At 39.8% G+C, this 13,571-nt stretch overlaps 1 protein-coding gene across 1 annotated transcript in view; it reads right to left on the bottom strand.

Annotated features, from left to right (window-relative positions):
- The window catches only part of CPED1 (cadherin like and PC-esterase domain containing 1), a 313,542-nt gene extending 299,971 nt beyond the window's left edge, over window positions 1-13,571 (bottom strand). The window contains exons 1-2 of the mRNA XM_043463564.1: window positions 13,393-13,571; window positions 12,431-12,914 (exon numbers count right to left, since the gene is read on the bottom strand). Coding sequence (XP_043319499.1) covers window positions 12,431-12,676 — 246 coding nt within the window. The 5' untranslated portion in view covers window positions 12,677-12,914; window positions 13,393-13,571. The remainder of the gene's footprint in view (window positions 1-12,430; window positions 12,915-13,392) is intronic.

The raw sequence follows: 13,571 nt of genomic DNA, 5'->3' as shown, positions 1-13,571 counted from the left end.
CCAAATGTGTAGACCAAGTCTCCTTAAAGTGAAAGTGCTGGTCGCTCAGTCATGTCCAAGTCTTTGTGACCCTGTGGACTCTAGCCCACCAGGCTCCTCTGTCCATAGAATTTTCCAGGCAAAACTGGAATGGATAGCCATTTCCTTCTCCCAGAGATCTTCCTGACCCAGGGATCGAACCTGGGTCTCCGGCACTGCAGGCAGATTCTTTACTATCTGAGCCACCGGGGAAGCCAAGTCTCCTTAAGTACACATTTATGCCTTGGCACACATTCTGTATTTGTGCTCACTCTGAGCACCCTTCTGACTGTTCGCTCTCTATGACCGCCTCATCTTGTCCCTTCAGCTCACTGACCAGTACCAGTATACAATCTCGGGAACTACCCTGAGTAGCACCTTTCCCAGCCGGACTGAGCCTTGAGAACCCTCCTCCCCACACTTCCCTTCTAGAAGCTTCCATCCAGTCTGCCTGATTCCTTCCCACATTGCCAGATGCGGTACTATCACACCACCGCCTTGAAACACAGTTTCACATATTCCTCTCAAAAATCTTAGGACTCTCCAGATTACACACTCATTCTAGAATGTTTAAGTAGTTCATGGCCAACTTTTTTGCTTTTAAAAATAAAAAACTGGCAGGAAATGACAATATCCAGTAATACCACAACATAAGCACTATCTCTAGAGGAAGGAATAAGACATCATCTAATATTGTTATCAATTTTCAACACCCTAAACTCTATAATCCTTTCTGTGAGGGATGAATTGTGCTGTAGAAGAGCATTTGGCCTCTTTCCCCCCTGTGACTGGCTGAAAAAGTAACCTCCCTTGCTAGAAGTCCAGTTTATTCTTAAAGGGTCCAGCAGATGGTCTCATAGGTCAGGCCTGAAGAAGAAAGCATCTCTTTAAACAGGACAGATTGCTTTGGTTTCCTCAGGAAAGCAAGAGGGAAGGACATCTTATAAGTGGAGAAGAACCTGGATGAACCCAGGAGAGATCAGTGTTTAAGAATCCAATCTAAAGTACAAAAGAAGAATTTAAGGACTGCTGGCCACCACAGGAAGTTCTATACTGCACACAACAGCATCAATTATACAAGTTCCCATTCATCTATTCATTCCACGTGTTATGTGCCAGGCATTGTGTAAACTCAACCCCTGCCCTGATCCAACTGCCAGTAATTTATTAGAAGGTTTTGTGTAAATGCTGGACTTCACGGGGAATGGCTGCATTATTATAAGCAATAAGCACTTGGTTCTTTTGCTCAGGGTTTTGCTAAGAATTGTGCTTAAGATCACGTGCACATCACTGGATGATAAGACATCCTCCCATTTATGTCACAGAAAAGGGCTTCCTTTTAAAGTGTTATTTTATAGTGAACGCAGGAGACAATTCTAGCTTCTTGAGGTTTATATTTCCGACAGGATATATATGTATCCAACAGGATATATAGACAAATACATTGTCTCTGCTCTACAGCAAACAAGTATGTTTAAAGCAGACATAGTATTATGTTAACCACTGTTTCTTTAAAAGAAATCAGCTGACCTCCTTTTCCTCTGTATCTACGCTTCCTTGAAAAAGAAAATTAACTGTTTCAAATCTATCTGCTCTTAAAATAGCTTATGCAGCATTAAAATACATGAGAAATAGGTTTAGCGTATGTATAGGAAGCATCAGATATGTTATTGTCATTATTTACTCAGAAAAAAATAATAATAAAGGAAGGAGTGAGGAAAAAAGCCCATTTGAAATCTCCTCTGACCTCTGGGTGTGGCCAGCAGGGAAGGTTTACTGCTTAATATGAAAAAGTCAACTTTCTGGCTGATACTTTCAAAGGTCAGGCAAGTCCTGCAGTGCTACAGAAAAGTTAATTTCCTGTTCCATTTTGCCTGAAGCATCTGTGCAGTTTGGCTAAATTAATGCTAGATTTTCCACCAGGCAAGAACCAGACTTAGGGCTGAAACTGTTGGAATACCGGTATACTTCCTATTGCTTGTTTAAGAAACAGTGAAACTTCAATTGTGCTTAGTTGCTCAATCCAACTCTTTGAGACCCCATGGACTGCAGCCCACCAGGCTCCTCTGTCCATGGGGATTCTCCAGGCAAGAATACTGGAGTGGGTTTCCATGACTTCCTCCAAGGGGATCTTCCCAATCCATGCATCCAACCCAGGTCTTCCCCACTGCAGGCAAATTCTTTACTGTCTGAGCCGCCAATTATGACAGCGCAATTCTAGACTTCTAGGGGCATTCTGAAACATAACTGTATAACCTGACATTTGTAGAGCACACAATACTTATAACTTTTTAATGAAAAAAGGACTATTCCTGGTATTCACGGTTATGTTGCATATACGTGCATTCTTTTCCCTCGAGACACGCCAAATGCAATGAAAATATTTTCATGACGTTATACTTTGGGATGTGTTAAATTAATTGAACAATGAGACCAAGAGACGGAGGTGGCTCTAATGCCGTGGTGGTCTATATTAGCAGATCAAAGTGGAGGTTTTCAAACTGACACTTAAGGACAACCAGTCACAAGCAGCAAAGATGGTTTCAAGCTACACCCAATCAACAATGTCTTTGCTCTGCTTCTCCATTTTCTCCTTAGTAGTTTCTCCCTGGACTTTTGCCCTCCAAGCGCTCCTAACCACTTCTGGTTTGGCACTGCCCAGTTGGAATCAAGTTTTGCTCAGACTCTTAAATTTTTCAGTATGCTTCAGTTTGCATGCATGCCTGCTCAATCATTTCAGTCCTGTCTGACTCTTTGCGACACCCTGGGCTACGTAGCCTGCTAGGCTCCTCTGTCCATGGGATTCTCCAGGCAAGAATACTGGAGTGGGTTGCCAGGCCCGCCTCCAGGGGATCTTCCTGACCCAGGGATCGAGCTGGAGTCTCCATCTCCTGCACTGCAGGCAGATTCTTCACCACTGAGCCCCATGCTTCAGTTTATTGTTTAACAAATATGATAATGTTTATTCCCCTGCCTTTTATAATCTCAATGTTTTCCAAAGCATTCTGCCTAATTTGATCAGGTAACATCTGTGTAACAGGCATTTCCGTCTGCAAGCCAGAGTCCAGGAAAATGAAACCCCCAAAAATCAGTTATCCAAGGTCACTTAACTTTTCAGCATAGGTACTAGGTCCCTGGGCTTTCCTGGTGACTCAGTGGTAAAGAATCTGCCTGTCAGTGCAGGAGACCCCGCTTCAAACTCTGGGTTGGGAAGATCCTCTGTAGGAAGAAATGGCAGCCCACTTGAGTCTTCTTGTCTGGGAAATCCCATGCACAGAGGCACCTGGCGGCCTACAGTCTATGGGGTCGCAGAGTCATAAGTTAGCCACTGAGGATGCTCACACTGGGGTCCCATCTCCGGATGTCCTCTTTCTCCTGGAGACGGTGGGGGGAGCAGGGAGGGGTATAGCACGATCTGCCTCAGATACATGGACCTTTAACAGTTGTTCAGGAGGTTTCCAGAAATCTGCACTACCAGCCCCAAACCATCGACTTTTTCTTATGTCAAAACACACAAGAAACACCAGGATCTTGGAGTAACATCACTATTCAAATAAATTCTCCTTTCTTCCCCTAGATTGTCATCAGGCTTTTTCCCCTGCCTGACTCTCCCAGCCTGAAGTGGCCGCTCTTCCCCAGATCCCTGTCTTACTCATGGTCATAATACACTTGGGCAGCAGATAATAGTTTCTTTTTGTCAAGATCAGGTGTGAAGTATGTTCTAAGAAATTGGTTATTAAAAGAATTAAAATGTCAAAATTTATAAATAATTCACACTTTGTAAACCAGAGGACACGAGCTGCATTCCCACTGTTTGCAAGCAAACACTTTCTTGAGTGGGAGAAGAAGGCAGTATTGTGCAGAGCCCTGGAAAACCAGTGGAATGTGTCTGCATTTGACGCACCAAGAGTGTCAAAACAGAAAAGTGACGGATGGTTAGCATACGACATGTTGCTTTAAACATTTGCCTAAGCAGATAAAATGGAGAAAGAACATAGGGTGAGGATCAAAAATATGTACTATATATATGAAACAAATAAATTTAAAGTGCTTATTTTTGAGGTCAGAGCTTAAACATAGCTTCTTATCGGGAGCAGGAAGAACATCAATGTTTAACGAATGCCAACTCTGATCGGCCACCATGCTTGCTGTTTTCAAACACGTATTTTCACCAGTGAGGTTTAGTTAGCCTCATTTTTCCAATGACAAAATTGAGAGTTTAGAAATCTAGGTAAAATGTGTCTGCGTGTGATAGCTAGTAAATGATACAGCTGGAATTTGAACCAATGTGGAGGAAAGTCCATGCTTGTTCCAGAACATCCTGATGCTCTAATAGACTGCTTAGTCAACATACTAAACAGGTATGGGGTTAGGAGCCTTGCTGAGGACAGTCAGACCTGTTCTCCCCAGGAATATTCAGAGTCTCCAAGTCTCCGCCTTAGAGAGTTCTTCTGACTGGGCTGCAGTATAAATAGACTGGTGGGGGGTTTCTATTCAGAGTCCTCAAGTAAGGATTAACAAAATCAAATGTAGTTTTATCTCAGAACACATTGATAGGGCCCATTCTGTATCCTCAAGTCTATGTGCTCTTTTAGTCATTACTTTGGTTCATCTCTTAAGTACCCATAGCCTCTGTTAGTGAATTAAATTGAAAGTTCAACAACTTTTTTTCATTAATATCCTTATCTATAATGAAATCTCAATGGATCTTTTATCATTATGTTTCTTTTTTAACCCTGTGCCAGATAACCAGGATGTTTTGTTTTGCTTGTTGAACGCATCTCTGTAAAGTACAAAAGTTGACAGAGGATTTTTACCTTGCAGATTTCCAACTTTGGTATAGTTTCTGTTACAGAACATAATTTCTATTTTAGAACATGAGCTAATCCTTTTAGTGAGAATGGCTCCCTAGAAAAAAATATCCAAAGGAAACCAAAGGGAAAAATAAAACCAAACCATTCCTTTCACCCCAAAGGCCACAGATTCAAAGTTGATCATATGAAGCACTTTTCATAATGTCAGTGTATCCCAGAGGTTTCCATTTCAGAGGGTTTAAGCTTATGTGAGTTTCCAATTCCATTAGAACAAGAAACAGAAATGCTTACAGGGAGAAAGAGGTAGATGCTATTGCTGCTATTGGGAAAAAACAAGAGAGAATGACACCTATAAACTGAGTAATTCCTTGATTCAAAGGAAATTTAACAAACTTGCTTAAATATAAGCTTCATTAAGACCTCAATAAAGTTTATCTAACATAAGCAAAATTCACAATTGTATAAAATCCTCTCAGTATGAATAATTTTTCAAATTTCATTGTAAAAATTTGACATAACTCTAATCAACTATCTCAGAGAAATCCATAAGCATTAAATGCTCATCACTAGCCCAACCAATTCTAGGAAAATTACATACCTGCTAGTATGCTGACAACATCTCCTGAGAGCCTCCAATACATAGACCTCTCTATTTAGATGCTGTCAGCACGATTTTAGAATATTTACATCCAAGTCTATTTAAAATATAAAAACATGAAAAAGAAAAAGCTCAATTTTGGGAAAAATCAATCTGTTAAAAAATGGAAATTGCTTGAGACAAAGAGAGGTGAAATGATGGTGACAGAGAAGAGACGAGGGTTGGGTATTAGTTAGCAAACATACAGGTTGCAAACATTTCTTTTTTTAACTTCTGATAGATACTTTTGATGCTTTTGAACCGTGGTACTGGAGAAGACTCTTGAGAGTCCCTTGGACTGCAAGATCAAACCAATCCATCCTAAAGGAAATCAGTCCTGAATATTCACTGGAAGGACTGATGCTGAAGCTGAAACTCCAATCCTTTGGCTACCTGATGCGAAGAACTGACTCATTGGAAAGACCCCAATGCTGGGAAAGACTGAAGGCAGGAGGAGAAGGGGACAACAAAGGATGAGATGGTTGGATGGCATCACTGATGTGATGGACATGAGTTTGAGCAAGCTCCGGGAGTTGGTAATGGACAGAGAAGCCTGGCATGCTGCAAGACATGGGATCGCAGAGTCGGACATGACTGAGTGACTGAACTGACTGACTGACCGATTGAGATACTCGAGGATGTTTATTTACAAGAGAAGAATTCCAAAGAGACAAATGAGATGAAAAGAACAAGAGAGACGGGTGATACTGATGAAGCAAATTCGATTAGCAAAATGGCAAGATCATTACACCAGGTGAAAGTGCAAGAAATGGTACAGAAAGGACTTCAAGAGATACTGGTACAGGAAAAAGATGGAGTGGAGGACCTGAGGCTCAGCGAAGGAAAAAAGAAAGAGGAGGAGTTCCTCTCATTTCCTGGCCTCTGCTTAAAGAGGACTGTCTCTGACCCTCCAACTCATGATTCATCTATTTATTCATTCATTGACTACATATTTATTCAGTGCTCATTACATGTCAGATACTGTTTTGGCACCCAGGATGTAGCAATAAACCAGTCAAATAAAGTCCTTGTTCTTAAGGAACTTATATTCTATGGAGGGAGACAGACAGTAAACAAACATATTGGGTCAAACAAACATTCAGGGTCAAAATATTAACTGCTTTCCCCTACTCTACACCCAACTCATCTCTCCATATCCTCAGCTCTAACATGTGGTTAATGCTAGCCTCGTAAACTTAAAAAAAAAAAAATCAGCTCAAACTGTAGACCTTGCTTAGAGATAAGCAGGCCTGACTCTGAGTGACATATCAGCCTCACTAGGTTTCCTGTTGATTCTGAAGCTCATTTTACTGTAAAAAGGCAATAGCTGAGAGGCTGGAGAACAGAGAGAGAAACTCAACAAGGCTTTCCTCTCAGACTCTCCTTACCCAAGTACTCATGGTCATTACAGCAATAACTCTGCTCACCTACTTTGGGAAGGCCAAATGTGAGGGTCTGTAGAAACTACATAGATGGGTAAATCCTTAAGAGGATTCAATAATAATTATTCTGACAGTTAACACTAACTGAGTACTTCCTACTTGCCAGATACCTCAAGTGCTTCACATGTTTTCTCTCATTTAAGCCTCATGTTAGCCTTGTAAGATGGGTGATAATATATACATTTTCAGGGTAGGAAACAAAATACTGAAAAGGTCAAGAAATGTTCCCAAGGGAGCAAAGTAATCAGTGCTACTGATTCACCTTGAGAGCTCATGGTCTGAAACCTCTACCTCCCCCATTTTATTAGTTTCCCAGGACTGCCTTTTCAAAGTACTACACATTGAGTGGCTTAAAGCAAAAGAACAGTATTGTCTCACAGTTCTGGAGGCTAGAAATCAGAAACCTAGGTGTGAGCAGCACCATGCCCCACCCCCTTGAAACCTGCAGAGGAATCCTTTCTGGCCTCTTCCAAGCATCTGGTGGTTTGTTGGCAATCTTTGGGATGCCTTGGCTTGCAACTGCATGACTCTCATCTCTTAGGCAGCGTTCCAGTTGGTCTGCCTGCCTTCAGTTCAGTCCCTCCAGTCCATTCTGCAGTGTGCATTCTGGAGTAATCTCTCTAAACATAAATCTAATCATGCCACATTTTGCTTTTCATTCTTTGGGGGTTCCCTGTTACCTCCCGGAGAGAATCTAGCTTCCATATCATACTCTCATTTCCAACACCTAGACATCTAGACACTGCTGAACTCTCTACCTCATCAATTTGCCTTCTTGCTCTGCTTCCCTTAACACATTACATACCACACACACACACCCACACACACACACCCACACACACACAGAGGCTAATTTCTTCTTTGCACATGCAGTGTTTTCTCTCTTCTTTCTCTACCTTTTATAGTTCCCTCTCATCTTTCAAAATATTGTCTTGAAGTTATGGGTTTCCTGACATTCTATTTATTTACTTGTCTGTCTCACAGTGCCTTTTATTGGGCTGGCCAAAAAGTTCATTTGGGTTTTTCCATTACATCTTATGGGAAGACCCAAATGAACTTATTGATCAACCTAATATTTCTGTATCAGTAGTACCTGGAACAGTGTCTGGCACATATAAACTGCTCGACATATATTTACTAAATGAATGAATAAGTGAATGAACAAATAAAAGGGATGAGAAGGAGAAAAGATAAAGAGAAAGAGAAAGGTTTCTTTCCCCCCAGTGGGAGAGGAGAGCTCTTAGTGAAATCGTTACAAACATCTCATTTAAAGAAAGAGATGTCATTTCCCAAGAGTGGGTACGTATTTAGAAATTCTGTGTAGATTTCAAAAAGCAAAATTAGCACAAATATCGGATCAGACACTAGATCACCCTGCCTCATGTACCCTTCCAGTGGCCATTTCGCATGCCATTGTTATGATCATAAAGCTGTGGGACACTTCACCACTGTGGCCATCACAGACCTGGAAACTTCTATGCACAGTTCAGACTGAAAGGGAGGGGACCACTCCAATTTTTCCATGGTGGCACTGCTCCCACTGAAGCCCTGACCACCCCCCCAACCCATGGCCACCTAGGAAGTCAAGGCAACACTACTTAGAAGTCGCATGGGACCAATTCTAACATATGAAAGACAGAAGAAAGAAAACTAGAGAGACAGATAAATTGCTTGTCCTTCCTGCCCTTTTCCCCCAGTACCTGTTCTGGGATGTAATAGTTTAAAATGGCCTCTCTGGAAATCTCCCAATAATTCACCCATTTGTGTTTGCTCTCCTTCTTCCTTTATTTCACCTTCTCTCGTGTCCCTGGGATTGTACTGACCGATAAAATGTTAGCATCTAAGTGTTTGCCATGGGCTCTGTTTCTGGGCTATACAAGAAATTTTTAGAAATTTTCAGATGTTAAATATATTATGTATTATGAAGAACACAAGCAGATTAAACAAAAAACTATTTACAGTGAAAGCATTCATTTACATTGGTTTATGGTTGGACACTGGGACAGTAGTTGTAGGGAACAGTCGCCACAGAAAGAGTAAAGAAGAAATGGAGAATGAAGAGTCAAGCAACAGAGAAAGAGTCAGTCTCCTTGTGTAGCATCAACAAGAGATAATAAGAAACACATGGCCATGGTGAATACAAATATATTCCCCAAAGAGCTAAGTTTCCATTAAAGGAGCAGATACCAGGGAGATTTTCTTCCATTGTGTCTGTTTATAACTTAATGTGCTCCCTATGTTATGAGATATTGAAGTATTAGATTCTAGGAAAATAAACAAATCCATTGAGTGACCTATTTTAGTGAAGATAACTGAAACTGTCTTCAGTTTATACATTACACTGAAACAATTTTAAGAAATAGCACAAGCAATGAATGTTGAGAGAAAACCCAGAAGAAGTAACACAAGTACATCTGCTTAGCAAGGCTCTTTGGAAGCTTAAATGGAAAAAAGAATTAAAATTTGGCCAGAAGAGCATTTCCTCACTATGGAAAGTTGGCATATTCTATATACCATGATCTCAATCTGTACTGAAAACAGTTTTAGACACTGAACCAGATCCCAGTTAGAAAGGTGTAAAGAGCACAGTCACTCACCTTTAAATATTTGCTACTACAGAACCTTCTATTACTTGGCAGATAAAGCACAAAAGTTTCTCTCTGAGAAACAACTACAACCAAATCGACTTGGAAATACTTATTGCCTATTCATGAAAGTATGAAAACTATGATTCGAGAAGTACTCTGTGAGTATACTTTGGTTTTAGACTGTTTATGCCTGCAGACACTACAGCATTCATTGAAACACTTTTTGCAAATGTTCTCAAGTGGATTCTTTCAGATTTTGTTTTTCCTTTTTCAGATTTATAAACTCAGACCCAACTTACACTTCCTGAAGGGGCAGTTTAAATGCACTTTAAAGTTTAAATGTACTGCTTCTTAAGCATTTCTTAATTCCCAGTATTTCTTTAGGTCTGAACATCTGAAGAGGATCGTAGTTTCTCCCACATAGACAACCACACATGCATGTACACACAATTCTTTGCATAAAATGCTTGGGTTTGGCAGACATCTTATACTTCCAAATACTTTCTGGAATCTGTGAACCTTAGGTCAAAACCAGATGTTTTAGGTAACTTTAATAATCACCTAAAGATGGATGGAGTCAAGTAAAGGAAAGCCCTAGTAACATGAATATTTTGGTTTGACAATAAAATAACAAACCTCAAAATTTATAGCTAGAAACAATGCTTCTTCTAATAATGCCTAAAAAGCTATATTTTAGGTCTTGGGGGAAAATCTAGGTAGCATTTCATCAGCTATCTTTTTAATGAGCTTCTTAAGTAGCTGTTTTTGAGAAGGATCTATGTATAGACTCCAAAGACATTTCTTTTTTCATTTTAGCTATCTGATAGAATATTTAATCTTCAAAAAGGGATTATTATTTGATTCTTTTCTGGAATACACATCGCAAGGAGAACTCATTTATATTCAACTAACCTCCATATGATACTTTCTGGCTCTAAACCAATGGCTGGCCCAAGTAAAGTTGAAAATAGAGGTACACAGCGAATGTTTGGAAATTCAGTTTTCATATCTATTGAGCTTCTGAACTGTAACTGTGATTTCAGAATCATGCTTACAGTTAAAATATTTAAGACTGTGGAAAAAAAAGCATCATGTGTTAGGCATTTTTAGTGAAGAACATTCTAGACTGAATGTTTTACACCAGCAGCCAATAAGTTTCAGATGGTTTATAAGTGGCAGAAGGTCCAAAGCTAAAATGGAATTTTCTGTGACAGCTTACAAATAACAGTTAACATATGCCTAAGTTACAGGCAACAGCAGGAGTCCATTGTAAAGTCAAGTAGTGAGTAAGGAAGGCTGTAAGTTAATGAATAAAAAACTTTTTGTCCAAATTCTTAGCCAAAAATTTAAGTACTTAAAAAGCAAAACCATCTCAAGTATTTTTAAAGAAATTACACTCATTGGAAACAAACAAGAAGTGACTTTCAAAGTCAAAGTTTATACCCATCATGAATTTGATGTGTTATGTTAATGATGATATAAATTAATAAAAAACACAAATTCTTCAATTACTTTAGAGAATTTAATATTTGATTCACACTTGCCATTGAAGTTTCATCTAGATGTGTTCCTAGTTTTATTATTTGCTTTTTTGGTCATATATCTTGGTCAAGATATTTCTTGACATTGCTGATAAAATAAAGTCACTCAAAAGTTTTCAAATTTTCTTTGTTCAAATCTGATATTATCTTGTGTTTCACTTAGTTCTTTCAGTTGTGGTGTCACAAATTGTTATTAGAGCTTTGAATTTACTTTTATTTAGAGAATCAGTTCTGCAATAGGGACTAGATGAATGTACATGTCATAATACTTGCCTAAACTGCCTTGAGTGTCATCATACCTACATTACCAATCTTAAAGGGCTATACATCTGAAATATGTGAAAGTTTTTTTTTTTTAATTTTTTGTCAACAATCTTTTCTCTTTTTAATTTTCAAAATTCTTTTTAATGTGAAAGTTTTTTAATCAAGATGGTATGCTGTTAGCAATGATGGTAGCAGTAAGTTGATATTTGACAAGACATTCTGCTCCAAACAATAACCATGATCATAGAATCTACCTAACTCTACAAATGTAAGCTAGCTCTTACAGATTCCTAAATTATCTTGCTACACTGCCTGCTGTAGCATAGAAATCAGTGATTTTGTTATCATGAATATTTGTGCCTGTGTTTTTCTGTTTTAGGCAGGTTTGTTTTAAAGGTCTTCATTTCACTAACAGGCACAAACAGAGTGGTATATTAAAAGAAAAACTCTGTGTATTTCCTTGCGCCTTGTATTTTATCCAACACTTGACAAGTAAGATTAGTAAAGTTAATTAGGATAGTATAAATATAAAATAATCTGTATTTTCCTAATTCTATAAGCAATTAAATGCACTGTGTCAATTCTTTTGAAGAAACCTATTAGACTATTTTTAAATGCTTCAGAAATAAATATATTGCTATAGAAATGTGCTCAGCAATGATTAATAGACATAACCAATTAGAAAATGTAATTTTGGAGTAACCTGGAGTCTAGAATGGTCCGGCCATTCATCCAGACTGCCTTGAGAAAAGAGACAGTCAATATTTGCCAAGTTTTATGAATCTTTGATTTATGTTCCCGAACTGTAAATCTTCAGATCTCTTAGAACCCCAATTTTTAGAAAGAATTCCCATCACTCCCATCCCCTCCAAACGGTCTATTTCATTTAGCTGAAAAGAAGTGAAATTCTGAGAGAGAAAATAACGACCAGGACTCTCCGGAAGTAAAACTAAGAAGTTGAAGCTAGCATGCTTTTCACTGTCATAAGGTCACTCTCTGGGCTGTGTATACTCTGGATCCTTTTCAGACTTCATGGAAGTTAATTTTAGTCTTACAGAAGGGACAGAGAGAGGCAGGCTGCTATCTTCGCTGAAAATGTCAAGGTTAAGCCTGTGTCCAGCCTTACCTTTCCGATTTCCTGTCCATTGTCAGAGAGAAGGAAGCACTGCTTGTCCGGGAAGAATCCTTTGGTGCATCTGCTTGCTTGGGTTTTGGTGGGTGTGTTTGGGGTAGCCCCGGGGCCAGCCGCTGCAAGTTTCTTTGTCCCCCGGAGTGTCAGAGTCTGGTAGGAGAGACAGATTGCCACCACCAGGCCCACCAAGAAGGGCCGGGGGCAAAACCGCCGACGACAGAACACTGGACGACAGACCATGACCAGTTTAGCTTCACTTGGCCCCTGTCCACGTTGCCGGAAAAGTCACAGCAGCTATTTTTTGTCAGCATGAAAAAGCCCAAACTGTCTTCTTTTTCCACAACTTTAAATCACATCAAGACAGCTCCATCTCCACTTAAAAAACTTTCCGAAGCGTCCTGCCAGAGAATCATAGATCCCCAAAGTCTGAGGCGGTTAGTAAGAGCCGTTCCATGGAGGACAGTAAAAAGTGGCTTGCCTGGGTTTAAAAAAAAAAAAAAAATCAAAATAATAATAGTTGTAACTAATAACCTGAGCGTACCCCAGGCTGCCAAACTGTTGCTTCTGGTAATGTCTTATTTTCACAATATCCTTAAACTCACAGTAAAAGCTTCACAGGAAAAGAGAAACAACACCAAAGTAAATCTGGAGGCTAAAAACAGCCCTGGAGAACGCAATAGGTTTAGACCAAAGTGCCTGTTGCACAGCTGGACGCAGGCCAACTCGCCTTAACAGTTCCTCATTTTTCCTCCGGTTTTAAAGCAGTCCTGCTTTCAGTCTTTCATGTTTCGTAACTGTTTCCCTTCATTCCGTTTTAAATTGCCACTTTCCTCTAAGCCTTCACGGCTTTTATCAGAAAAAGGGAATACACGGTCTGAATGGACATGGTTATCATCCGCAGGGTTTGGCTTGTATTTGTTTCATTCCGTTTCAAGTTCAAAGTTCTCTATACTTACTCAGTTTTCATCCTTTTAGTCAGAAAAAAAAAAGTTTCCATGATCTCCTAATGGATGGCTGATCAAAACCACTCGGAAGGAAACACCCAGTCGTGTGATTCCAATTCATCTCCCACCCACGGACACACGCGCGCGCAGACACACAGACCCGCACGCGCGCGCCGGCCGCGCTCGAGGCT

Source organism: Cervus canadensis, chromosome 3, assembly GCF_019320065.1.
Source record: "Cervus canadensis isolate Bull #8, Minnesota chromosome 3, ASM1932006v1, whole genome shotgun sequence".
NCBI classification, from domain to species: Eukaryota; Metazoa; Chordata; class Mammalia; order Artiodactyla; family Cervidae; genus Cervus; species Cervus canadensis.
Note: the sequence above shows the minus strand (reverse complement) of the source record. Positions and strands in the feature narration are given on the sequence as shown.